Source organism: Maniola jurtina, chromosome Z, assembly GCF_905333055.1.
Source record: "Maniola jurtina chromosome Z, ilManJurt1.1, whole genome shotgun sequence".
In the NCBI taxonomy this organism is placed as follows: Eukaryota; Metazoa; Arthropoda; class Insecta; order Lepidoptera; family Nymphalidae; genus Maniola; species Maniola jurtina.
Genome location: NC_060058.1, coordinates 13,209,932 through 13,237,078, shown reverse-complemented (window position 1 = coordinate 13,237,078; position 27,147 = coordinate 13,209,932). Strand labels below are relative to the sequence as shown.

Here is a 27,147-nt window from a genome sequence, read left to right as displayed (position 1 = left end):
TAATATACTTGACTTGCATTCGAGGAGCTATGCTCTTATTTGATCTGTGTCATAATAAATACGATTGTATTCCCTTAACTCGTAAACTCTGTTATAAAATTCCAGTAAGAATTCATGTGCGCAGTAACCAAACCCATAAACTTTTTGCTACTATAAAATGTCGTACAAATTCTGGTGAGCGCTCATTACTATGGAGAATGACGCAGTCATATAATGATTGCTTTGGCAATATTGATATCTTTCGACTCGTGTGGGTCATGGATTATCTTAAAAATAACTAAACCTGTGAATTTTTTAGTTAACACTTTATGAATGTAACTTTGTAATTTAATTTAATTACTTATTGGTTATAACGTACTACGTACGTACGTTATTAGTTAACGTAGTGGGTAGCACATAAGTTTTATTTTATTATTTTACTATATTATTTGTAATCACTGCATGCTACTGTTTGTTAATCCAAATCAATAAAATAAATAAAATAGGTAATGCAGTGGATCCATTTCGCGTGTGACTATATTTTTTTATTCCTAGTCACATTTTGATAGGGTTCCGTATCCGAAGGGTGCCAACGGAACTCTATTACTAAGCTTCCGCAGTCCGTCCGTCCGTCCACCCGGCCGTCCGTCTGTTTGTCAGTGGGCTGTATCTTGTGAACCTTAATAAGTAGAGACATGAATTTAAACAGAATAGTGCAGGTGAGATTGCAGTCAAGGGCTAACTTGTATCTGAATAAATACTTACTAAAAATACTTACTGAAAAATACTTACTGGAGATAACTAAACCGAAGCCCAAAAATCTTTAAAAGATTTCTAAAAGAATTATATTTCTTTTTTAATCCTCTTGCATTTTCATTTAGAGATCAAAGTAAAAGAACCTAAAAAGTTCACACACTCCTTTGTGCGCCATTCAATAAACGGTTCAAAAAGAATTCATCTCCCCTAACCTAAGTAGGGATGGCCTTCGATGTCGATAATTCGTTGTCGAAAATGTTAGTCAATAAACGGGTAGTAAATACACAATCTATGTTGGCCTAGAATCTAGATGTAGGCTAGTTCATCATTATCAACCCATTGCTGGGTCACTACTGAGTATGGGTCTCCTCTCAGAATGAGAAGGGTATGGGCATAGCCTGCCACGCTGGCCAAACGCAGATTGGTAGACTTCATAAACCTTTTCAGGACATTATACAGAACTTGCAGGCATGCGGGTTTCCTTGCGATGTTTACCTTCACCGTTAAAGCAAGTATGTATATTGAATAGCTTAAAACACATATACCTACTTACCTACATTCGAAAAAATGGAGGCGTATTACCCGGGATCGAGTCCATGACCTCCCGAATCGGAAGTCAACTTCTAAACCATTAGACTATCAACGCTCTGGCCCAGTTAGAATAGTGCTTATCAGTTTATTGAGCTTAGTGCCCTAATTCGGAAGCCCTTTACTTTCCCTCCGTGCTTTGGAGAGGGCGTAAGTCTTTGGTTCCAATTCACTAATATCTCGGTAAAGTAACAATACCTATAATAATAATTGATAGTGAACATTAACCTTAGTCCAAAATTGTACTCAAGTCCTAAGTAACAGGATCTGTAGGCTTATTGTAAATGCATGTTGCCAACATTGCGTGGATAGAATTCGAGCGTTGAAATTTAGTAAAATCATCGATGAGTAAAATTGATTATAACTGCTTTGTTTTAAAGCTCAGTATCCATACATCTGCAGACAGTGCTCCAAACGGAAACCTTGTGAGTATTATTTTCAAATCCCTTTGTTAATTCGAAATCAATTTGTATTTTGATAACCCTGCCTCTGCAGGTGTTAAATCAACTCTCCTTGACTCCTTAATGAACTGTTCCCCTCTTTTCCTTGGTGAAGAAAATGCAAATAAGATTTCCGATAAAGTTTTCTTATCAGATTTTTCTTCAGGTGGAATAAAATACCTCCTGAGAAGGGCATTAAGGGTATAGAAACCTGCGTGGAAAGTCTCAAGATTCTTATTATTTCTTTTCTACGTCATATTAATTATTGCATGCTCCTTTCTATGAATAACATGTTTTTTTGGGATAAAAATCTGTAGGACTCCAGGTCCTTTACACAAACAATCAGCTAAAGTACGAGTGGGGCCGATACCGTAATGTGCTCTTTAACAAAAAGGCCTGATCAAATTCTCCAAAGTCACCATTGAGTTGGGTTACTCATCAAGTAACCCAACCCAATGGTGACTTACTAAACGTAGAAGTATCTAGCTTTCAGATTTATTGACATACAATACAAACATTGATTTTTACTTTTTAACCCCCGACCCAAAAAGAGGGGTGTTATAAGTTTGACGTGTGTATCTGTGTGTCTGTGTATCTGTGTATCTGTGTATCTGTGTATCTGTGTATCTGTCTGTGGCATCGTAGCGCCTAAGCGAATGAACCGATTTTAATTTAGCTTTTTTTGTTTGATCTCTCTCGATCAAGCCACCTTGGCTTGATCGAGAGTGTTCTTAGCTATAATCTGAAAAAATTGGTTCAGCCACCTTGGCTTGATCGAGAGTGTTCTTAGCTATAATCTGAAAAAATTGGTTCAGCCGTTTAAGAGTTATCAGCTCTTTTCTAGTTTTCTTGTAGAAAAGAAGGTTAGATAACCGTTAGGTTCATAATATTATGTCAATAGACAAATGTCAAGCTGTCAAGATGGACGTTGCCTAAATACATAATTATTTATTTGAAAATGATGTTTTGGAAAACTCAGATACTTTGGATCGTCGGGGGTGTTATAAATTTTTAATTTACACTTGTAGAAACGTGATGTCAGGAATGGTGACTCTCAGTAAAAAAAATATAGAACAATTTTTATACATAATTTTATGATCTATAATATTTTGTTTGGCCTATTTTATGTTAAACATTACCGTTTAGCTGAAAATGCAAATATAAATCCATTTTTGTGAACTTTGACCTTAAATAACTTACAACACGTGCTGTGCAGGAGATTTTATGAATTCAGAAAAATCTTTTAGACCGCCAAAATAAAGGTATTATATTATAACAAATTTCAGCTTATTTCCTTTCATTCCGAGGTTGATCGCTAATTGGACTAGACTACTTGCGATCTTGTGATATTTACATGAAACGACGGATAATTTCCCGTTCAATTTTGCATTAAAGACGTTTATAACACGCTTACAGCTGAATAATGGTATTAAAGTAAGTTTATTAACTACGATAGAGTGGACGGGTTTGCAATTAAGATTTATAAAAGGGCTTCTTGTTATGGTGCCGTATCCGAAGAGTGCAAACGGGATCCTGTTACTAAGCCTCCGCTGTCCATCCTTCCGTCTGTATGTCTGTCTTTCGATAGAACTGTTAATATTGTTTGTTACCCCTACTATAGCACAGTCTGAATTATAAGCTGTCAATGAACGTGCTAACTTTTCAAAGAACCAGTGTTGATAACAATGGGTGAGGAAAACAAAGGCCAATCAACAAGATCGATATCAACAATTTACAAATTGATAAATAATTAACAAATTGTTGGCAAAAGGAGACCGCTGAAAATGAAATTTGTTTCCTTTATTATGCGAGAAACAAACAATACAAAACATGTGGTTGAGTAATTGCCAATTATTATCCGAAAATAGCATCATGATTAATTAAATGATAGTAATTTACTCATGCAACTTATAAAAGTATATGATTGGAGAATGCGCGCGACTTGTTCCGCGTGGATTTAGGCTTTTAAAAATCCCATAGGAGGTCTTTAATTTTCGGAATAAAAAGTAGCCTACGTCACTTTCCAGGTCTTTAACTAATCCATGCGAAAAATTGTGTCGATCCGTTACTCCGTTGCGACGTTAATGAAAGAAAAACCAATACACCAACATGCATTTATAATCTGTTCTGGGTAGTGATTACGCTCACAGACCTAAGGTTTATTATTTGTTCTATTTTCAGCTACGAGGTAAACAACTAATTTTGGACCAAACAAGCCAACTAGTAGCAGTTGAATAATTTAACAAATTTAGGTCATATGGTCATGTGACCTAATTAGTTGGTATTGAAACAATGGGTAGTGACCCATGTTATAAATGCGTTTCTTTGTATGTTTTAAAAAACACCACCATAATTCCCAAAAGTTAGGGTGGCATCTATAGAGCGCACTTTAACTTTGCTCTTTTTTTTCTCTCGCCTGGCTTTACACAGATTAGTCAATGTCATGTTTGTAGTTATTTACAAGATAGGGAAACTATATAAGTATCTGTGCTGGCGCTCACCGACACACGCTCGGCGCCCCTTTAGAGCGCTTCCCAGTTAGTTCTACTACCAAAAAACACCAACTAACACAAAAACGGGCTCCTTTTAACAAAAAAAAAAAAAAACACTTCAAAAAGGCACAGCACGCGCGCCAGCAAACGCCAACACAGACAAAGTCCAACTTTGCTCAGACTTAAGACAGACTCAAAACGAGACTGATTTTTATGTCTACAAAAATCTAACAGAGTGCTCTCTATAAGATCTCACTTTTGAAGGAGGATGACGTCTTAACCATCTAGGCTTTAACAGCTATAGTACGCGATAGGTTGACATGGCAATTGGGGTATGAGGCGGGGAGAACGCCGGTATACAGAACGTCACCCGTGTTAGGGCTGTGCGGGTCTGCGGAGCGTCTCCTCTCCGATTGCCATGTCGATCTGTCGCGAACTATACAGTGCATAGATATATACTGTGCCTACAAAATATACTATAGTAATTAATTGCTCTGTGCAGGTTTCCAGTCGTTTTAACAGGGCTCTCTCCGTCACTCGTTTCCACTCGTTTCATACAATCGTAGTTCCAATTTCATTTGAATTTTAAGCAACCAAAGTTCATGAAATTTTGCAGACATATTCTAGAAACTAATATCTGTGTCTGTGGTGTTTTAGATTTTTCTAAAAATATGTAGTTTTAAAATTACAGGGGCTCAAAGATGTGTATGTAAATTTTTAAAACCGCGTAACTTTGAAACCGAATATTTTAACAGAAATCTGGAAAACCACAGACATAGATATTAGTTTCTAGAATATGTCTGCAAAATTTCATGGACTTTGGTTGCTTAATATTCAAATGAAATTGGAACTACGTTTATATGAAACGAGTGACGGAGAGAAGAGCCCTCTTAATTTTATTGCTATTCAGTGAAAGTTCCTATGGGCCTCACAAGAAAGCTCAGATTTACCTACTCAGTGGACGAGGGAGAGAGCTATGCTTGGAGTTTCTCTACGTGATCAAATCAGAAATGAGGAGATCCGTAGCAGAACTAGAGTAAACGACATAGCTCAACGAGTTGCGAAGCTGAACTGGCAATGGGCAGGGCAGGGTATTGACCATACACCGGAAAGTGCTGCGTTGTTGGAAACCCCCCTGTAGGTGGAGTGACGACATCAAGCGACACGCAAGGAGCCGCTGGATTCAGGTGGCGCAAGATCGTTGTGTGTGGGAGTCCCTACAACAGTCCCACGTCCAGCAGCGGTCGTCTATCGGTTAATAATAAAGATGATGATGTAAGTTCGCATAAATATAAATAATGCATACGAGACATTGTAAGCAAATTCAGTAATGTTAACTATACAATCTTGAAATGAAACTCTGTACAAAGGGTCTGCGGAATGAACTTTGAATATTATTAGAGATATTCTATTTACCTGTATCAACAAGTGGATATGCAAGCAAACTTATTGCTTCTAGCAAGCACCCGCCGGCTTCATACGGTTGGGCTTACCTAGTCTATATGGTCCAAGATTCTACTTGTACCTGTAGTTTGTAGGTTTAAAGCGTCTTGCAGTTAATAACCACCGACGGGATGTTTGGCAGTGTTTAATACTAATTATTTATTATCAACATTGTGTAAAACATATACGAAAATCAGCAGTCAGACTTTAAGAAAAGTGTTTTTTTTTTTACATAGGTACTTTCAGTAGATGATACCTATAAGTAGGCCCACGGCACAAGCTAGCACATAATATGCGTACCTTATTACACTCACTCTAAGACTACTCTATCCCACACATTTTGTTTCTAAAAAAACAAGGAAGGTCTGGCGTCAGTGGGATCTTGCTCTATTAGACTTTAATATTCGAGTGTATTCGAGTAAATAAATCGGTAAGGCAGATTATTGGATTAAGAATTAATGTACCTACTTGATTGAATATTCTAGTTCGATACGAAAATATCTGGAAGCCCGCTGACTTGATATCCTATTCATCATCATTATCATCTACTGATAGTACGTCCACGGCTGGACATAGATCCCTTTTTGGGACTTGTACGCGCCAAAGTCTTGCGTCGCCTGAATCCAGCGGCTTCCTGCGACTTGTTTGATGCCGTCTCTCCATCTAGTAAGTAGCGTAGGTTCTCCAACGCTGCGCTTTCCGGTGCGAGATGTGAAATCGATGTAATTATAATAAAACTAGCTGACACCCGCGACTTCGTCCGCGTGGATTTAGTTTTTTCGAAATCCCGTGGGAACTCTTTGGTTTTCCGGGATAAAAAGTAGCCTATGTGCTAATCCAGGATATTATCTATCTCCATTCTGAATTTCAGCCAAATCCGTCCAGTAGTTTTTGCGTGAAAGAGTAACAAACATACACACACACACGCACACACACACATACAAACTTTCGCCTTTATAATATTAGTGTGATTTAAACTGGATGATTCCTGTACATTGAAATATATTTAAATACTTATACATTCACATGTATTTCGAAAATTTTAATCGGAGGAACTAATGTTTGTGTGTTTAGACATTCAATAAAACAATTTTTTTGAGGTTTTTATGTTTTATGTTAAGTTTAAGTCAAATTCCTAAGTTCAACTCTATAAAAACTCAACTCCAGTTTAGCTTTAATTCTACTCTAATTCCTTCTAGTTCAACTCGTAATCACATGAGAGCGAAGGTGCGGGCATGCGCTAAGTCCTTTCATAAGCGCCTTATATTATAGTAGGTAAATTAAACAAATGTTTAGATTTTTATCTGACTTTAATGAATTATTGCGCTTAATTTTTCATTCATATGTAGTTACTATCTACGAATAACAATAAGTACCTATTATTCGTAGAATTGTTAAAATTAAGGCTTTTCCACATATTTATATTTTAATGAAGGCTTTGTAACTTTGCAAACTTTGCACATAATTAAGTAGTTATATTTTTGCGCATCAGCTTTGTAAATAGCATTGAGAATATAATATTATATAAATATAAATTACTGTTTTCTTGAACAAAAGCCACTAGTTGGACTACATTTTGCCCCAATTAGGGCACCAAGTACAAAGAAAGGCATAAACTGCTGGCCGTTCAGGAAGGCAGTACCCCAAGAGCTCTAGCAGGGAAGGTGTCTTCGTCACAGCTGTGTGAAAATCTTGGAAGTTGATTACTCCATCCAGGTCCATATCCATGCGTTTTAACATGATGTCAACCAGTTCCTGTTAATTAATTATTGATGATGTAATCACACTAATATTATAAAGGCGAAAGTTTGTATGTGTGTGTGTGTGTGTGTGTGTATGTTTGTTACTCCTTCACGCTAAAACTACTGGACGGATTGGGCTGAAATTTAGAATGGAGATAGATTATACTCGGGATTAGCACATAGGCTACTTTTATCCCGGAAAATCAAAGAGTTCCCACGGGATTTTTAAAAAACTACATCCACGCGAACGAAGTCGCGGGCATCAGCTAGTATTTAATAATTTGATGAAGCCTCAATATACCTACTGATTGCTTCACTCGCGTTCTTAAAAAATCCGATGGGAATTTTTGATTTTTCGGGGTAATAATATTATGTCCGTGCCTGGGATGAAAGCTATTTCTGAACCAAATTCGTAAAAACGCTTTACGGATGGGCCTTTAAAATTCCATGGGAACTCTTTTACATTTCAGGAAAAAATGTAACCAATGTCCGACCCTAGAATGAAAGCTATCTCTGTATAATTTGGTCAAAATCAGCTAAGCGAATGGACCGAGAAAACTAGCAGACAGATAGACACACTTTCGCATTCATAATATTGGCATGGGTTAAGGTCTATCGAAATCTTAAACCTTTTTAGAAAGTTTAGAAAGTTTGGAACATTCTGCTGAACTGTTCTAGACTGTCTGATCGCAAAAATGGCCACCGATGGAGAATGATGGAAACAGATGATCCTCTTGAGGCTAGGATCTCACCAGTGCCACGGTCTAAAGTAATAAAGGAACAACCAGAGAGAACAACAATCAATAACTCAACGGTCGAGGACTCCTATATCTGAAACCCGGAGTTTAACTGGGCTCTCTCCGTCACTTACTCCATACAATCGATATTAGTTTCTAGAATATATCTGCATTTCATGGACTTTGGTTGCTTAATATTCAAATGAAATTGGAATTACGTTTGTATGGAGCGAGTGATAGAGAGACCCGTCTTAACGTTTCAAATGTTTTTCGCTGTAATAAGGGCTGTTTCAGATTGTGGGTGAGCTTGCTTATTATGTTTGCTTATTTCAGACGCGGATCTCGTTTACGAGCGTTAACGTGCTTATAAGTTCCTATACGTGCGAGCCGTTTTTGTTTTTTGAATCCATTTTGCTACTGAGTGATCTTCTGTGTGATGTAAAATGATCTTATAAGAGTTCCTTTTTTCCTTTTGGGAACTCTAAAAATGTTAAGACCCACAGAAAAAACGCTAAACTGAATCCGCCCTAAAGTGTCTACTCCTAGCATAAGCTGAAAGCTGTTGGAGGGAGACGTTGAATCTTATTCACGTGTCAAATAAAACAATAAATGTTCTAAACTGGTTTTTTCTTACAACTGGTACGTGAATTAAGGTTATTTTAAATAAAAATATCCTTTGTCCAGGGCACGAGCGACCTCATTCCTGACGCGGGTTGTGCTGCTAGGTTTAAAAGGGTACCCTGTGGCAGTGCCAGTTAAGCTGAATGTACATTACGAATTTAGTGGCATGAAATTAGTTTCGTGACATTAATTTCATAAGCAATTTCACGTGTAAACGTCTAATTTCATATTGATCTCAACATGCATGAAAGTAATTTCGTAATGTAAATTCCGCTTTATGCAGGACACGTACCCGCTTTTATGCGGGATGCGTAAGTGCATTTTCCTCATCGAAAAAAAGGGTACGTACGAGCTGCCTCGATGCCTTTTATCACACCATAGAGATAGTAGGTAGGTACTAAAGCATTTTATCGCACCGTAGAGCAATGCAATTTTATTAATCTCTTTTTTATAGAATACTAGAGAATGTCCGCGACTTCGTCCGCGTGGATTTAGGTTTTTAAAGATCCTGTGGGAACTGTTTGATTTCCGAGATAAAATGCCTATGTCAATTACAGGGACCCAAGCTACCTCGGTACCAAATTTCATACAAATCGGTTAAGCGGATGGGTTTTTAGGAACCCCGGGGGAACTCTTTGATTTTCCGGGATAAAAAGTAGCCTATTTCCGTCCCCGAGATATAAGCTCACCCTGTACCAAATTTCGTCAGAATCGGTTAAACTGTTCGACCGTGAAAAGGTAGCAGACAAACAGACAGACACACTTTCGCATTTATAATATTAGTATGGACGTTACAATAATGCAAAAGTTGTCTATAGGTATATCTGCTAGCAATGGTTCACCGATTTTAATGAAATTTCGTACAGAGATAGCTTACGTCCCGAGGATGGGCATACGCTAATTTTTATTCCGGTAAACCAAGGAGTTCCCACGAGACTTTAAAAAACCGAAGAAGTCCGTGTATCTATTTAGAATAGAAAGAAGGTCGAATTAATTTCAATAACGTATTATGTCTCGGAAAACTGAGTGAAACGCTATATTTTAGTGTTGAAGATATTAGCTATATTTTACCCGTGTTTGAAACTCATATGATATATTGAACATTTTCCCAGGAAATTGGTCTAGTCGTAGAACCGCAGCTGCGATTAAGTGGCTGGGTCTCACAGTGTTAAATTTTATTTCACATTATGTCTACTGAGTACCTACTTATGCGACGCGTGCAATATTTCTTCTTTTGCATTGTTGACCTGTTTTTGAAGCAACTTGATTTTGGCATTTTGTCGAGGATAGCAGCATTGAGCGTCATGTGGGCGAACTCGGATGCTATTGATAGACATCTGTCAACATAGTGTCAACATGAGGATCATATTTTGACAGAGTGTCCATTTTAATTCCTGGTACGCTTGGTGGGCGTTCTAAATGACACGAAAAATAGCAGTCATTCTGTAAGGCACACCTCGTCCAGGGTACTTGTATATGTCCATTTCAGAGTTTTTTCAGATATTCCTATTCTATACTAGCTAATGTGCGCATGCGTTGTAATGCAACACACGTGCTATCGAATTGTACGTCGATAAGTAATGCTATATCGAAAACCTTTCCGCGATCGATAATGTACATAACTATCGATCGCGCATATCCTACGCGCAACACGTCATACTTAAAGCTAGAGATAAATGTCAACATTAGCATGTCGGTGATGTAACCTTGAAATTTTTACCCATCCTACAATAACCCTTTAAGAAGTTTTCGCTTTTAAAAAGTTCTAAAGAAGTTTTCACTTAAATACTTAATTCGAAAATATTTTTAAAAATAACTTTTTTCTTCATAACGTTCTTCCTTAGAGCACTAAGTATAAAATCTAGCAACCCAGGAAATAATTAACTGCAAGGCGCCATCTCCACGGGGGAGAGTATCGCGGCGATAGTCTCGCCGTCCACCAAATTCGATACAAACTCTATGGGCGAAATTAACGCGACGATACTATAACGGCGATACGACGAGTGACGAGTAGGTATGACGTCGTGGACTCGTCGCGTCTTGCGACAATATCGTTGTACCGTGGAGATTATCCGACGATAGTAGGACGAACTCGTCGCGATACTCTCGCCCGTGGAGATGGCCTTAGTCATTAGATTAAGGGACGGTATGGTATATAAGCTGAAAGTTTGTTGTTCCATACAAATTGAACCCTCCAGTTTGTTTGAAAGGGATTCGCGAGTTACGAATGTTTTAAAACTTGAGACTTTGTTTCTTACGGTCTTTTGAGCTATTAGAAAAATCGACTAATTAGAATTCCTCAAAGGAGTAAAGAATACCCACATAGTTCCAGGAAGCTTACATAAAATAAGCTAATTAATTGGGAATCTATACTAATAAATAAAATTGGAGTGTCTGTCTGTAATTTCGAAATAATTACCTCATATTAAGCTCATATAGTTATTTGAACGATACTATAACAGGATCACACGTTTTTTAAATTTTTGTCTGTCTGTCTGTCTGTCTGTTTGAAAAGGCTAACAGCTGAACCGATTTTGACGGGATTTTCACAGACAAGTAGAGGATTGGCCAGGGTGTAACATAGGCTACTTTTTAACCGACTTTCAAAAAGGGAGTTGTGTTTTTCTACCTGTGTACACCGAAATCTCCGAGATTTGTGAACCGATTTGCGTATTTTTTTTAAATCGATAGAGGAGCTTTGTGATATTGTTTCATAAAACAATTGGATTCCAACTCCTCAATCCTGATGCTGCAGGGGACCTCAAAATTGATGGGATTTAGAAACTTTCGGTTATAAATTGATAGATATTGAAGGTATCTGTACCAAGTAAAGACTTTGTGGTTGACTTCGAGGACCCAAATCCCTAACCCTGATGCTGTAAGGAATTGCATTCCTAAATCCTGGTGATTCCTCGGGATTTTTAAAGGATCATCCGTTTAAATGTTTATTTACTACTAGGCTACTCTTGTCTTGGGAAATCCAAAGTTCCCACGGGATTTCAGACCCTAAATCCAAGCGGGCGAAGCTGCGGGCATCAGCTAATCTAATAATAATAATTAATTAGTCTAGTAATAATTATTTATGTAAATATTTATTTAAATATTATATTAATAATAATAATTACTCGCTCTATTTCACTCTGCTATAATATGGCTATGATAGCTTAGTCTTGAAAGCACCTACCCATATTTTACTTTAAATTATTATTTAAAGTTTCATTTGTTTCATATTTTCATAATACATTCATCGTTTCGTATTCGCCCAGTTGTAATTTTATTAACACATGAAAGTTAATTTGATATGCCTGCGGCTATTGTTGCGTATTAATCTTTTTATACAAGGGTAACAATTTAAATTATTCATGAAAAAGTGCATACGTGAGCACTTAGTATTCTGCTCGAACTGCACTGACCCTAATTCTCTTGATTCCTAAAATAGATATTATACAGAGTGTAACCAGGACGCTAGAAAAAACTTAGCGTTATTTTTATACTGCCTTAATACAATCCCAGGCCTGTAACCATTTGCGTTATCTTGTAGTTTAAGTGATTCTATATTTTTCAAACCCGCATTGTATAGTGTGCAAAACTCGGGTCAACGCCACGCCCCACCTACGACGCGGCACTAACTTCGATTGACCTATTTATGGAACGTTCGTTGACCTCTAGCGTCAGTCAGATGTTTTTTGCAATATACTGTGAACTTTTCTTTTTTTTGTAGTTTTTATGGTATCTTATCAGTAATCATCAGTACTATCATCTGTCATAATTTTTCTTTGCATTTTGGCTACACCCTGTATACTACTCGTAGCTTCATATAGGTCGCTACATAGGGTAATACGTGGTAATACTGTGACATCGGTGTCATAAAGCGCGCGAGACCACTATTTGAACGCATCTTTATCTATGGTGTCCCGTAAATAGTCATTCAGATTAGTAATTAAAATCAATCATAGGATCGCGGTTTCGGTTTGGACCTTTACAATAAGTTCCCAGAAAAAATATTGACATATTGTCTCTGAACAAGCTCATAGTTTTTACAAAATTTGAATTTACTGAAAAATCCTATGTACCTACTACAAGGTAAAGGATTATTTAAATGATTGACAAGAAAGCTTTGGAATGGATTCGGAATCGTAACTGTAAAAAGAATACTCTGCTGAGTTTATCTTTTTTTCATTGTTGGGAAATGCGTTTACGCTTTTACCCTCCCCTCGTTTTTGGAACCATCGCTTCGCAGCATTATTTTTAAAACGTAAATAACTATCGCCGTTTACATCAATAATAATTATTATCCCATGTTATTATTTTAGAAAAAATTCAACAAGTGACAACCAAAGAGTGTATGTACCATGGATTTTTATACTACCTCTATGGAGTGTACAATGGTACCCATTTTGAACAAATGGCTTTGACTTTGACTTTGAATTTTTGCGCGGTTAATTCGAATTGCAATCATTGATTTCGATATAATTTGGATAGAAGATTGCAGATTGAATGTAGGTATCTAAGGTACGGTGGGGCATTTAAGCGACATGCAATTCTAAATCTATCACACTGCAAAACTACAGGGATACTTCACGTTTTTAAAAAACTTAAACGCCATCTATTGAAAAACTTTTACAACATTATCTTTATGTATTATTATTTTGTCCATTTATACGTGAACCTAGAAGGTTCAAGCTTCGATGCTTCCAACCTTCAACCTAGTCTAGGTACTAGAGCGACACGTATAAATCCTTAGATGTATAGGTATCTTTCGAAATTTCAGCAACTCTACAGAGATGTCAGTGTTTAATTTTGTAGCTATACTCAAATAGCACAGAATCGCTGGGAATCGTAGTGTTTACCTACATAAAAGTGTTAGGTACATATCTTGTACGATGGTATGAAACCTCTCCTGTGCAAAACCGACACTTGGCCGGTTTTTTTTTAGGTTTTAATATAGGGAATAGGGTCTAAGGTAAGACCTAAAAAAAGAGCAGAATGTTCAAGAGGTTTTATCGAAGATTTTTTGAACGCCATCTATGAGTAAATTGCAGCACAACTAACAAGAGGTTCTTTTTCATGTGCGGGTCTTCTCCAAACGGAGAAGACCCGCACTCTCTTTCATGTACCCTCAACTAAACCCCGAACTAATCGCTACTTGAAAAGGTTCTATTTCAAGAGAGATGTCCCTGTTTTATTAAGATATCTTCAATACACTGTAACCCTCGGTCCCCTAGTAGTAAATTTATATTTTATAAAGTTACCTTGACAATTAATATACAGGGTCTAACCAGAACGCCAGCAAAAACTAAGCGTTATTATTTTAATAACTTAACACATTGTAATGGCAATAACAATACAAAAATTATAAATCATTATAATTTAGTATAATTTTTCAAATCCGCATTGTATAGCGTGCAAAACTTGGGTCAAGCCCCTCCTATGATGCGGCATTGAATTCGAGTGACCTATTTACGAAACGTTCGTTGACCTCTTGCGTCAGTCAGATGTTTTATTTGCAATGTATTGAGAACTTTAAAAAATACAGTTTTTTTCGTAATTTTTTTGTAGTGTCTTATCAGTAATCATCAGTATTATCACCTGTCTTCGTTTTTGTTAGCGATCTGGTTACAACCTGTATTTTACGAGCGAAACGAGCACGAATTTTGATCTTATAGAATTACAGGTACATCTACTATTGTTTTTTTTTGAAAAAAAAAAACTCTCGCATCCCACTACCATGGTCTTCCGATTGCTTCTGGCCTACCCTGGCAATTTTTAACAGCTTTTTTACCATACCTCTCTACTTCTATCTCTCTCTCTCTCTCTTTTCTACTTCTTCTATCTATACTATCTCTACTTATCATCTATCTACTTAATAGATGGAGTTGACACATAATACCATACCCATGTTACGTATTACGTGACGATTAAGACATGAGAGAAGATAAAAATACATGAGAGTAGAAGAGACAGAATTTGATCTCACCTTTACAGCTTCTTCGACGTCGTCATCCCGTGACGCTTTTGCTAGGCTCTTTTTCATTAACTGGTACATTGTTTCCCTTCTCAAATACCCTTCTCCCAATAAATCATAACACTGCAAATGAAATGATGGTTCGGTATATTTTTTTTAAAGCCTATTTTTTTTAGCCTTAAGGGGCATGAGACGGGCCTGCCCGCGAAATTCAAATTTAATTTGGTTTTTCACAATTTGTAAACTAATACGAGAACGTACGCTTATGGTATGCGATGATATGCGACAATGGCAGTGTCATTCTCACAGGCTCATATAAAAATCTTTACTCGAAAGGGTCCAGTTTAAGAAATTAATCCTAGTATCGACTAATTTGTGAGAATAGTACGTTCTTGTATTAGTTTGCAAATTGCGAAAAACTTAATTAAATTTGAATTTCGCGGGCAGGCCCGTCGCTTCCACCTAAAGCGCAAAGCTTGTGCTAGGAGTGGGTACGACAATAGTGCAACGGGTGGGGCTTGAACCACCGACCTTTCGGAATCCAGAATTATTCCTTTTTTCGATCATTCGGTATAGTACATAGAACATCCAGCAATCGGGGTGGGGACACCCCGCACACCCACACAGCCTCCTCGCTAACCCGGTGTGACGAGGGTGACGTGCGGGTATTCGGAGCGTCCCGCGCCTCATACCCCGATTGCCATCTCGATCTGTCGCGTACTTAGGTATAAAAGAATGTCAAACTCTTGTTACCGTAAATGCGTAAGAAATTCTCTCCTCCAAGGTGCCGCGAAGGTACAGCGACATCGCTTTGGCGAATGTAGACATAGTAACGTAAGGAGAGGTCCCTCTATCCAGGGCCACCATGACTCGCTCCATCATGTACGCGTCCGTCATCCCGAGCCCCGTATGTAACACGTCCCGGAAATGGGCCCTGTCAAACATGGCTTTTAACTTAGGCTGAGGTCTAAAGAACGTAACATTTTGAGAACGCATTTGCCATATTTGCTCTGTGTCAACTGGCATGTCCAAAATACGATTTTAAGCCCTTAATACTAACCTGTCACATTTGGAACCCTCATAGCTTAAGTTTGCATACTTAATTATCACCAATTTATATCATTTTTTTTAGCAAGCTGAAGTGACAATGGGCAGGCCATGCCCGTCGTAGAGCCGATGGCCGTTGGAACCGGAAAGTCCTTGAGTAGAGACCGTGTTTAAGCAAGCGTAGTGTGGGATGCCCTCCAGCATGATGGACCGACGATATAAAGCGGCTGGCGGGAAGTGGCTGGATGAGGAAGGCTGAGCACCGGGTGTGGTGGCGCTCTATAGGGAAGGCCTATGTCCAGCAGTGGAAGTCCACAGGCTGATGATGATGAGGATGAATATATATCTTTTTACATATCCAACAACGGCAAAATCAAAAAGAGTACAATAGTACCTACTTTGAATGAATGATTTGACTTTGACTTTGGCTTAAAAATTTAATGGTAAAAGTAGGGTTTTAACTGGGCATAGCATATTATAGTACAGTGGGGCCACTAAAAAGTGTGAAATAAAAAAAATTCAAAAGAAAAATAAAATCGAAAATTTTATATAGTGAGTATGATCTTAAAATTTATGCATTATACTTTGACTTGGCTCAGAGATAAGTTTCAATTAAAACGAGACTATGTCACCGATAGTACGATATGATAATATAGTAGTGTCTCGTTTTGACAGTGTGTTAAGTTTGAGCAAAGTCAAAGTTCACTCTATAGATAGTACAAATAACTCTACTATATCTCAGATCTCAGACTTAGGGTCAGCAGACTTAATGCTTTTAGCATTAGTGATCGGCAATTTTCTAAGGTTTTCTAATATGTAGGCAGGTTCCTTCAACAAATTGTTGATCGAAGAAGCCAGGCATTATCGAAACGACTAAAATATTTTCAGTCTCTTGAATAATTACCTGGATATCAAATCTGATGCAGCTGGTTTGTCGTCGCGCTTTTGGATTTTGAAGAAGATGATCATAATTTCTGAAGTGAAAAAATAAGCTGAATTTAATTTACACTTCTATGATCGTTTCTCTAGGCTGGATAATTTGGCGGCACTTTCTGAGACGGCACTAATTGTGAAAAGGTTCTTGATCTACTCAATCTGGAGCCCTTTCCTCTTTTATTTTATATCCCACTCGGTAAAATAGCATAAAAAATTTTTGGAGACCCCCACTTTTTTGTATCGGTCAAGTCAATTTTTTCGTATAAAATGTGGTCTATGTTGCCCGGACCATAATAACGAATTGATTGACGCCTCATACATCAAATTTGGCCCAGTAATTTAGGCACTACGGTGGAACTCAAACATACATACATACATGGACTGCTAAAACCATAACCCTCCCTTTTGACTTTGCCGTAGTCGGTCAAAAAGAAACTAACGTTCGAGTTCATCAAATGTAAAATGCGTATCCTTCTGTATTTCCATCCACATAGAACCATGTTTTTTTCGAAATCTTATCTCCTCCATGGGATCCAAAGCCGAATCAAGTGATGCCGACATTTTAATTAGTTATGAAATTACCGAAATTACACGAAAATTCCTTTAATTTAATTAGAAAAAAATTGTAAATAGCTTGTGTTGTGATTTTATTATTATTTCTGAGATTTGTTTGTAAATAAATAATGACAGTATAATTTGAGGGGTTAAAACGTGGCCATCTTGATTTAATCCAAATGAATCATCGATGAAATGAATCCAAGTACTTATAAAGAAACACTAATAATACGTCCATGAAACACTACCACTGGTCTCTGCTAATACATGTACGCTAGACTTGCTATTGCTGATCTGTTTTTGAACTAACTAGATTTTCGCCATTTAGGCACTGATGTGAGTAGCAGCAGTGAGCGTTACAATGAGCGTACTCGGCACTGGATCTTGGAGCATCTGTCAACATGGTGTCAATATGACGATAATACTTTGACGCATAGTATCGGTGGGGCGTATCGAATCCACACAAAAATAAGTCATTATCCACATCTCTTCCAGCGTACTTGTGTATGTCCATTTCATTGAACACTACAGATAGCTACGGATTACCTACGGATCTGGATTAATCCAAAGAGAATACAAACGTTTATTCATTCATAAGATTATTGATCAAAGAACACAGATCAATTACTGTGATCCATTCCTTACTTCCTATATCCCCTACAGCCCTACATCCATGTCCAGTGATCTGAATGACGAGAATGAACGAAACATCAAATCAATGGAACGCAAGTATACCTACATTTGACGCAGGTAACCCTAAAGTAGTCCTATTTTTGTTTGAATGTCACTACTCGCCATAGCTTAATTTTTATTTGTATTTATTTATTCTTCGAGACTTATTAAAGTGCTTACGAAAGTCAGATTAGTACAGTACAATGATAAAATAAGTCTACAAAATAATATGTTGTAGGATCTAAATAATTATAGTTGATGATTAAAATGGCATAAAAATTAATAAGTTACCTACCTAATATTTTTTTTTTTTAAAAAGAATATTAGCCATGTTAAATGACTAATATTCCCCTTTCCTCTCCAACTAAGCGTCAGGCTTGTGCTAGGAGTAGGTACGACAATAGTGCAACGGGTGGGGTTTGAACCGTCGACCTTTCGGTTTTCAGTCCACTCCTTTACCGGTTGAGCTATTGAGGCTCAATGACATAATATCGATTTAGGATCAAACCGAGAGTTCTCTCACTCTAGTTCACTTTGACAAGAGCTCCTAGAGTGAACCATGTGAACTGTGCTCCAGTTCACTCTGCCTGAACTATGAAAGCGACGCGTTCAATTTTCAGTTAGCTGTAAACCGCCCTCCCGACAGCTGGCCCCGACCGGCATCGGTAGACCGCGCGCGAAAAAGTTTAGCGGATTTAAAAGTTTATGAAGTATTGTTACTGGTATAAATAGATTTCATCGGAGTAATATTATACGTATTCAATAATTTTTAAATATTATCAACACATTTTAAATATATCATTCACATAGTTAAATAAGCAGAGCTTTAAATATAAAAGAAATAATTACAAATGTTATTCATATACTTACATTAATTTACGTCAACTTTTCCATTGGATTGATAACAATTCTTGATATAAAATCGTAAGTTTTGCTATGTGATTTTCACGTAATCAATAATTTTTAAATATCATCGACACATTTTTAATATTTCATTCACATAGTTAAATAGGCAGAGCTTTAAATATAAAAGAAATCATTACAAATGTTAGTCATATACTTACATTAATTTACGTCAATTTTTCCATTGGATTGATAACAATTCTTGATATACAACCGTAAGTTTTGCTGTGTGATTTTTGTATATTTTTGCAGTGCGATTGTATTATTTGAAGCGATTGTTTTCATTATCTGTTAGTAATATTTTTATTGCTTATTTATTGATGATATATTTTATTTTTCATCTACAATTTGTTTAAGATTATAGTTATACCTACAGTAGACGTTTTTTAGGTGCGAAGTGTAGGTAAAACACTATCATAAAAATTATGAAAATACGGTAGATATTTAAAAAATAACTTTATTTGTGAAACAAACTCTCAATATTATGAATTATAATATTTCTAACTGCTACCCGTGACTTTGTCCGCATGGATTTAGGTCTCCGAAATCCCGTGGGAACTCTTTGATTCTGGCATAAAGAGTAGCCGTTTTACTCTCCAGGTCTTAAACTATATGTATACAAAAAATCAGCCCGATCTAATGCCCCGTTGCGACGTGATTGAAGGATAAACCAACAAACGAAGAAACAAACACACTGTCGCATTTATAAAATGGGCCATACTTAAAATGGGCCACAAATACGGGCCATACTTTGAATAATAAAATATTTATCTCTCAGGATACTAGTTACAACATAGTTTCAGGATAATTTTGCATAACTTTAGTAAAACCTACAGTAGGTAGGTACATAATTCATATTATTTGCAAGTTAAATAAAAGCTTGTAATAAAAAGCTGTAGGTAGTCTTGTACAGAGCTGTCAGCTCTATCCATTATATCTTCGAGTCGAAACACAATGGATTCGCCTCCTGAACTAATTAGTAATAACGTTATCCGTAAATTAAGATTAATAAGTTATCGGTCGATCGCTCTCTTGTATCAAATAATATATGGGAGGTGAAATATTGCGATTTGTTTCGGCGAACCAATGGACGCGGACGCCAGGCTTTAGAAGTGAAGTTGAATAGTAAGCATTTTCTTTTACACCTATACATCCCCTTTTCTATTGTGGAGAACAAAGCATACGAGATTTCAACAACGGTCAGCAATACAAAGCATTTTTGACTGGTCTCTCAAAATAATAATAGTCCACTTTTAACTTTGAAATGGTAGTCTGCTTGCATTTAAATAGTATTTTTAACCTCCGACCCCGAAAAGACCCGAAAAGAGGTATGTATCTCTCTGTGGCATCGTAGCTCTTAAAGTAATGAACTGATTTTAATTTAGTTTTTTTTTTTTTTTTGTTTGAAAGGTTGCTTTGATCGAAAGTGTTCTTAGCTATAATCCAAGAAAATCGGTTCAGCCGTTTGAAAGTTATCAGCTCTTTTCTAGTTACTGTAACCTTCACTTGTCGGGGGTGTTATAAATTTTTAATTTACACTTGTCTGGATAATAAGAATTGAATATTATATTGACAAGAAAAACATTATTATTTGTTTTTTATAGTATACGCTTGTATTCTGCTTCTGAATTATTTCTAGTAAGAGCACAGCCAGATTTTACCAAATCAAAGTTACATGTAATTATTCGCGACAAGTCAACATGACAATCGGGGTTTGAGACGGCGGGACGCGCCGCACACCCGCACAGCGTCCGCACTTCGCCCGCGCTCTCCCGCACCGTGTTAGCGCGGGGGCTGTGCGGTTGCGCGGGGCGTCCCCACCCCAATTGCCATGTCATCCTGTCGCGAACTATAGTCTATAACAGCTAGTACCTAACGTAACGAAATTGCTTAGGTATCTCTACTGTTTTGAAATTCACGAAGGCAAATCGCAACCCAACCGAGCGAGCAGGAAGTGGTGACAGATCAACCTTGAGATTGCCAGAAAGCTATCTCTCGTACTGATTCTGTTCTTTTTTGCAAACGCGCACGCACACTAGGCGTTTTTAAGTTGTAGGTAAATAAATAGATATCGTTCATAATATTATGATGACAAACCATCTACAATTTTTCAAGATATATTTTTCACGGTAAAGACTATAGGTAAACGAGTTCTATATTCGAAGTACACAATAAGCGTAACCACGGCTTTAGCAGCTGAACTACAAATACTATAGATACTTCATCATTTACTTTCTCACTACATTACTAACAAGTAATAATTAAAAAATTAGACAACACATATTCAACCTTAAAAAAAATTAATGGAATGATGTAAGAATTATTACAATATATACAATAGCTAAAAAATCCATATATCCAAAGCTATTCAGGCATTTAGAAGTTATGGGAGAATCACAGACCACTAAAAATGCTGAAAACATTCGCTCCTTTTTGAGCAATCGTGTAATAAATTGGGCCACGGTTAGTATTAATAAAACTATTTACATAAAAAGCTTTTGCACATTAAAGTTTATGTACCCTATAATTAGCTATGAGACAGAAAGGAAATAGGAAAAATAATGGAAGTTATAATATTACACATCACAACAGAATCACAATATGTTAGCAAAGGATTTACTGAGACAACTCAGATTAGTCCAAAATCTATGGGCTTACTTTTATCCATTGCTGACGGATGAACTGGTATGATTACGCGCTTAATACTAACTACATAAATATTACTGTATTTTAATCAGAATTAACAACAACTAAACTACAGCACCCTTTTTCCTACTTTCTTAATAAATTAGGGCAAGGTTAGATAATATTAATAGTGCTGATGAATGGAAAAAATATGTTCATAAAAAGCATTTGAGCATAAAGATTTATGTGTTCTACAAGATACTATTAGATAAAAAGAAAGGAGGAAAAAGACAGGCAATTACATATTTTTGTATTCAAGAAGGGTTTTGATCAAGATTCCCTCGCTTTACTTTGAAACGGCTGAACCGATTTTCTTAGATTACGAGTATAGCTGAGAACACTCTCGATCAAGCCACCTTTCAAACAACAAACAAACTAAATTGAAATCGGTTCATTAGTTACGATGCCACAGACAGATATACACGTCAAACTCATAACCCTCTCTTGTTGGGTCGGGGGTTAAAAATACAATTTCACATACAAATGACCGCACCAAAATATGCTTTTGTGAATATCTGTTATTAATATGATAAAGCTAATTTAATTTGGTCACTTTGTTTGCATCATTTTCGATTTCAATAAGAAATAAATTGACTATATTATTATTGAAATCATTATTTATTGCAACTAATTTGTTGAGGTTGTAAGGACTCTAAAACAGTTTTTAAAGGGAAAATCATTAGACACATTGGGCGATTTTTAGGGTGCTTTCTACTGACTCGAATCTGGGTAGAGTGGACGGGCCAATTCACGGTCCACTCCGCTCCACCCAGCTCCGAGTCAGTGGAAATAGGTAATCAGCAACATGCTAATGTTCACTGTCTATTATAAATTGCTGAAGTGGCATTTGAAGTTGAAAATACTTACAACATTACAAAATGGGACAGTCAAATGTGTACCTATACCTACCCACTTCATTTCTTAGTTAGTTTTATGGTCAGGGTTTGGTGTTTATTTTTATTACAATAGTTCCAGGGCGTGGCCAAGCTTCGCTCGGCGTTTTACAAATTCTTCCCGCGGGAATATTCAAGGATGACACCTATCCAGATAAATTTAGAATGTAAAATTACAGAAAAACAGGAAATTTCATAAATGTCTTCTAAATCGTTCCCAGAAACCGTAAAATGCTTGTAAATATTGCACTGTTGACTGTTTTACAGTAAACTCTAACCGTATTAATAAAAAGCTTGCAAATATTTGGAAGATCACTGGAAAAATTAAAATAAAGAAATGAATTCAGTGTCTGTCTGATTATTAAAAAAACTAGCCAAGCGCGAATTAGATTCGCACACCGAGGCTTCCGTAGTCGGGTATTTTTTCTACATTTTGCATCTAAAGCCATTTCATATGATTCTCCACTTGGTATATTATCTTACTTTGAAAATTACAACACATTTAATTTTTTATTCCTTTACTTGTGCTATAAGATCTACCTACCTGCCAAATTTCATGATTCTAGTTCAACGGGAAGTACCTACCCTATACGTTTTCTTGGCAGACAGACGGACAGACAGACAGCAAAGTGATCCTACAAGGGTTCCGTTTTTCCTTTTGAGGTACGGAACCTTAATAAAACATATTTTGTGAACCTGTCAGGTCAGCCCAATCAAAATGAAGTAAAAACAAAGTATAAACAAACAATAGTAAAGACTTCGTCTGTGTTGCTGTTAGCTGGCGGGCGTGCTCTGCCTTTTTGGAGTGTTTTTTTTTTGTTAAAACTCACTGGAAAGCGCTCTAAGGGGGTGCCGTACGTATGTCAGCGAGCGCCGGCACAGACGGGGTCCATACTTGTATAGTTTAGCTAACTTGTTACAAATAACTACAAACTTGACATTGGCTAATCTTTATAAAGCCAGACGAGAGAGAAAAAAAAAACAATAGTAAAAATAAAAACGTGGATATTTATCAAACGATTTCCCACAGGATTCGTTTCACGGGCAGAACTAACATATTTTTATTAGCTAGAAACAGCGAAGGATAAAACATAGAAGACCCATTTCTAACAATAATAAATTAATTGGTACTTATTCGAAAAAGAGGCTTCAAAGTCACGTCTTCGGAAATAGGTGAAGTGATTTGTTTTTCTCTCTTCTTGAAAGTACAAGTTAACATAGCAAGTACAGAATAATTTATTTATGTACATTGTAAAATAAATTAAGAATCACCGAAGTCCTGGACGAGAAAATTGCATTAGAAGAAAGGGTACATTTTTTGGTTTCCCAAAATCTTACAAGAAGATAAAATATATGCCCAATTTATTACAAATGTAGATGAATCTTTTAATTGGGGTCCTCGAGTTCAAACGAACTGATAAAATTGTAAACTTCGTTTCCTTTTCCGATAAATAATTCGAGTTGTAGATAATTGTTGTTTTCTTGCGATAAAAGGCACCTAGTCTTTTGTATCTCTCATAATATACCTAATTCAAATCTTGGCAAAGTTGTTCAGTTATACTTTTGAGGGATTTATAATAAACGATCTTGAGCGAAATAGTTATATGTATACTACGTTACGACAGGTTTGAGTAAAAACGTACCGCGTTTGAGCAAACGTAGTGTGGGACGCCCTCCAGCACGATGGACCGACGATATAAAGCGGCTGGCGGGAAGTGGCTGGATGAGGAAGGCTGAGGACCGGGTGTGGTGGCGCTCTATAGGGAAGGCCTATGTCCAGCAGTGGACGTCCACAGGCTGATGATGATGATGATGATGATGATACTACGTTATACTCTTTTTATTCCGATATAAGTAAGCCTTTGACTGCGATATCATCTGGTGGTAAGTCATGATACAGTGTAAGACGGAAGCGGGCTAAGGGCTTTGACGGTTTTACTAAACCCGTACCTCTGATCGATTTCTACGATGCATCACACCGGAACGGTAATCGCTCGGTGGCATGGCTTTGGTGGTAGGGTGTTAACTAGCCACAACCAAAGCTTCCCATCAGACCAGACTAAAGACAATTTAGGTATTCAAAAAGTGAATAAGAACTAAGATTGGGAATCTTTAAGGCCGCGCTCACTTTGCGTGCGGTTTCATACGAAATTTGATCGTGCGAACAAAATATAATGGATGCGAGTTATTCGTAATGTGAACTCTCTGATAATACTTGAAGGTCGGGGGTCGTTCGTACCTTTTCGTACGTATCCGCACGGCCAAAGGATGATGAGTCAAATAAGCCGGCATAGCCAATAAAAAAACGGCCAAGTGCGAGTCAGACTCGAGCACTGAGGGGCATTTTGCACGACAAATAAAAAACTATTTATTATACATAAAAATAAATAAAAATCTGTTTTAGAATGTACAAGTAAAGCCCTTTCATATTATGATACCCCACTTGGTATAGTTATCTTACTTTGAAAATTGAAACACATTTCATTTTGCATTATCTGTGCTATAAGACCTACCTACCTGCCACTGCCTGATACACATCCAGCTGTTTTCCGTCACCATCGTGATTGGTTTGAAGCTCTGAGTTTTTTTTTAATTTAAAATATAAACAAGAACAATAATTCTATAGTATAGGATAAATCAAGAGGAACACTCTCACATTACTTACATTGTTTTCTGTAGCTGCCATGTACAGAAATTCTTTATTCCTCAAAGCTCATACAGACAGAGGGAATTTGTTTTGTAATATGTAGTGATTTACCTTGTGAAACAGTGGGTTTAAATAAAAAGAGCAAATCAGTATAATCGCACTAATTTATTTTATCACTTCACTCAACACACTAATAATTACTCTCATATATTTGTTACTACTACACTTATTTACTTATTACACATTTATTACACACTTATTACACTTATTTACAGAGACCGGCAGTATTTCGCCTTATAATGCGTACGATACAATAATAATCCTAAAAATGAGCTCGCATGGCTTTATATGGCGTTATCCCCACCGAAGGCATTCGGCAGTTGTTGCTGAGTGGCGTTCGGCTGTCAATGGCGCTGGCGTTGGCGTTCAATGGCCGCTAGGCTATGATTGGCCGGCGTTTGGCTCGGCTTGACTCGGATAGTCTGGTTGGCGTTGGCGCGTTGCGATTGGCTGAGGCGGTGTGGCGTTACATTCGGCCGTCCTGAAACAATGAATTGCTCCCGCAATGGGAAAATGCTTGGTTAGCTTTCTGGTAGGCAATAGCTCAATAAGGTCTTCGTTTTCAAGTTATTTATCGGAACAGTTAGCACTGTTGGATATAAGAACCGTAGGCGCTGTGATATGGCTTTAAAGAGTCTGCTCAGGCATGTACAAGCTTTGTAGCCTCAAAATCCCTTAACACTGCGGGTTCTCTTAATGCCTACCAGCTTGGTTACGAAAATGAACCTGAGTAAATGCTATCAGTGTTTACTTTTGTCGCAATGCTTGTGGGAACTTGCCACTAAATAACTAAATTCCTTTGTTATAATTAAATGAAATATTAATTTTGTCAGTTACATTATCTAGTTAGCTTTATCCTATCGCTTGCTATCCTTTACCGAGCATTTGCCTTGTTACGCATAACCTCCCCGAGTTTACTTATTTAAATTAATAGCAACATGGCATCGTGACCTAGGTAAATACCAAATTATGGATAGCACATTCTTTGAGAGTATTGTCAGTAGTCCAAATAATATCAAGTAAGCAGTTTGTCCAATCATTTTATTCGCAGTCTCGCTAGGGCCTGTGGCACAACGCGTTTAACATGGTCTGGCTAGTGCTTGGCTTGGCTTGACTAGGCACTTGGCTCGTGGTAGTATCATGGAGGTCAAAACATACCTAACTATTAATCAGTCGACACTCGAAAACTCTAAAATGTCTACTAGTAAAAGCATTCTTATAGTCACTTTATAAGTTTGCTAGGATGTTCAAATAAGCCAAATTATGTATAATATTCTACGAAACTGATCGTTTTCGGCTAGTAACAAATTTTGCAAAAGCATCTGTAATAATCAAATTGTACCTATACTACTGATGAGCGATATCCTTTCGCTTTCTTACAAAATGGTTTTACAAAATGTGGTCAGTATGAATTCTACAAAATTCTAATCCAATGCTATTGGTCTGTGATCTAAACTGCAATCTTATCCACTTTAAAACCAAGACGAAACAAAAGAACATTATTTAATTTATAAATTATTATCGTTTTTCAGTTGTACTATTTTTCCACGTTTTACTTTAGAGACATTTTTGAAAGAAAAACCGTCAACAGACTGGCTTGTAGAAAGGAAGTGAATAGCTTCTCGTGAAGCTGTGAATGCTGTGAACTCTGACTTGAAAAGGAATCTCACTTAAATCCTTGCAGGGAGATCTCTCAACGAGCAACGAGATGAAAGTACTCCTATCGAAAGTAAAACTTGGCTTTCGAAAGTAAAAATTAGCTACCGAAAGTAAAACTTGGCTATCGAAAGTAAAACTTGGCTACCGAAAGTAAAACTTGGCTACCGAAAGTAAAACTTGGCTACCGAAAGTAAAACTTGGCTACCGAAAGTAAAACTTGGCTACCGAAAGTAAAACTTGGCTACCGAAAGTAAAACTTGGCTACCGAAAGTAAAACTTGGCTACCGAAAGTAACACTTGGCTACCGAAAGTAAAACTTGGCTACCG

At 37.1% G+C, this 27,147-nt stretch overlaps 2 protein-coding genes across 2 annotated transcripts in view; one reads left to right on the top strand and one right to left on the bottom strand.

Moving 5' to 3' along the window:
• Window positions 1-6,995: 6,995 nt before the first annotated feature.
• LOC123880576 (EF-hand calcium-binding domain-containing protein 1-like) lies at window positions 6,996-17,480 on the bottom strand. The gene is made up of 5 exons (XM_045928768.1): window positions 17,187-17,480; window positions 16,715-16,784; window positions 15,517-15,697; window positions 14,776-14,886; window positions 6,996-7,453 (listed from the first exon to the last, which is right to left on the bottom strand). Exons 1-5 carry the CDS (start codon window positions 17,305-17,307, stop codon window positions 7,268-7,270), a joined length of 669 nt encoding a protein of 222 aa, XP_045784724.1. The 5' UTR covers window positions 17,308-17,480; the 3' UTR covers window positions 6,996-7,267.
• A 1,134-nt stretch (window positions 17,481-18,614) lies between these two features.
• The window catches only part of LOC123880567 (calcitonin gene-related peptide type 1 receptor-like), a 62,027-nt gene continuing 53,494 nt past the window's right edge, over window positions 18,615-27,147 (top strand). Inside the window, exon 1 of the mRNA XM_045928756.1 lies at window positions 18,615-18,728. The gene's annotated coding sequence lies outside the window, so the exon portion shown is untranslated. The remainder of the gene's footprint in view (window positions 18,729-27,147) is intronic.

Excerpts from the sequence above, each read along its gene's own strand:
- LOC123880576 (XM_045928768.1), bottom strand. The coding sequence starts at position 17,307 with ATGTCGGCATCACTTGATTCGGCTTTGGATCCCATGGAGGAGATAAGA. Across the intron at positions 14,887-15,516 it reads GAATTTCTTACGCATTTACG|TGTTATGATTTATTGGGAGA; the intron begins GTAACAAGAGTT and ends TTTCATTTGCAG. Across the intron at positions 7,454-14,775 it reads ACGTCGAAGAAGCTGTAAAG|GAACTGGTTGACATCATGTT; the intron begins GTGAGATCAAAT and ends ATTAATTAACAG.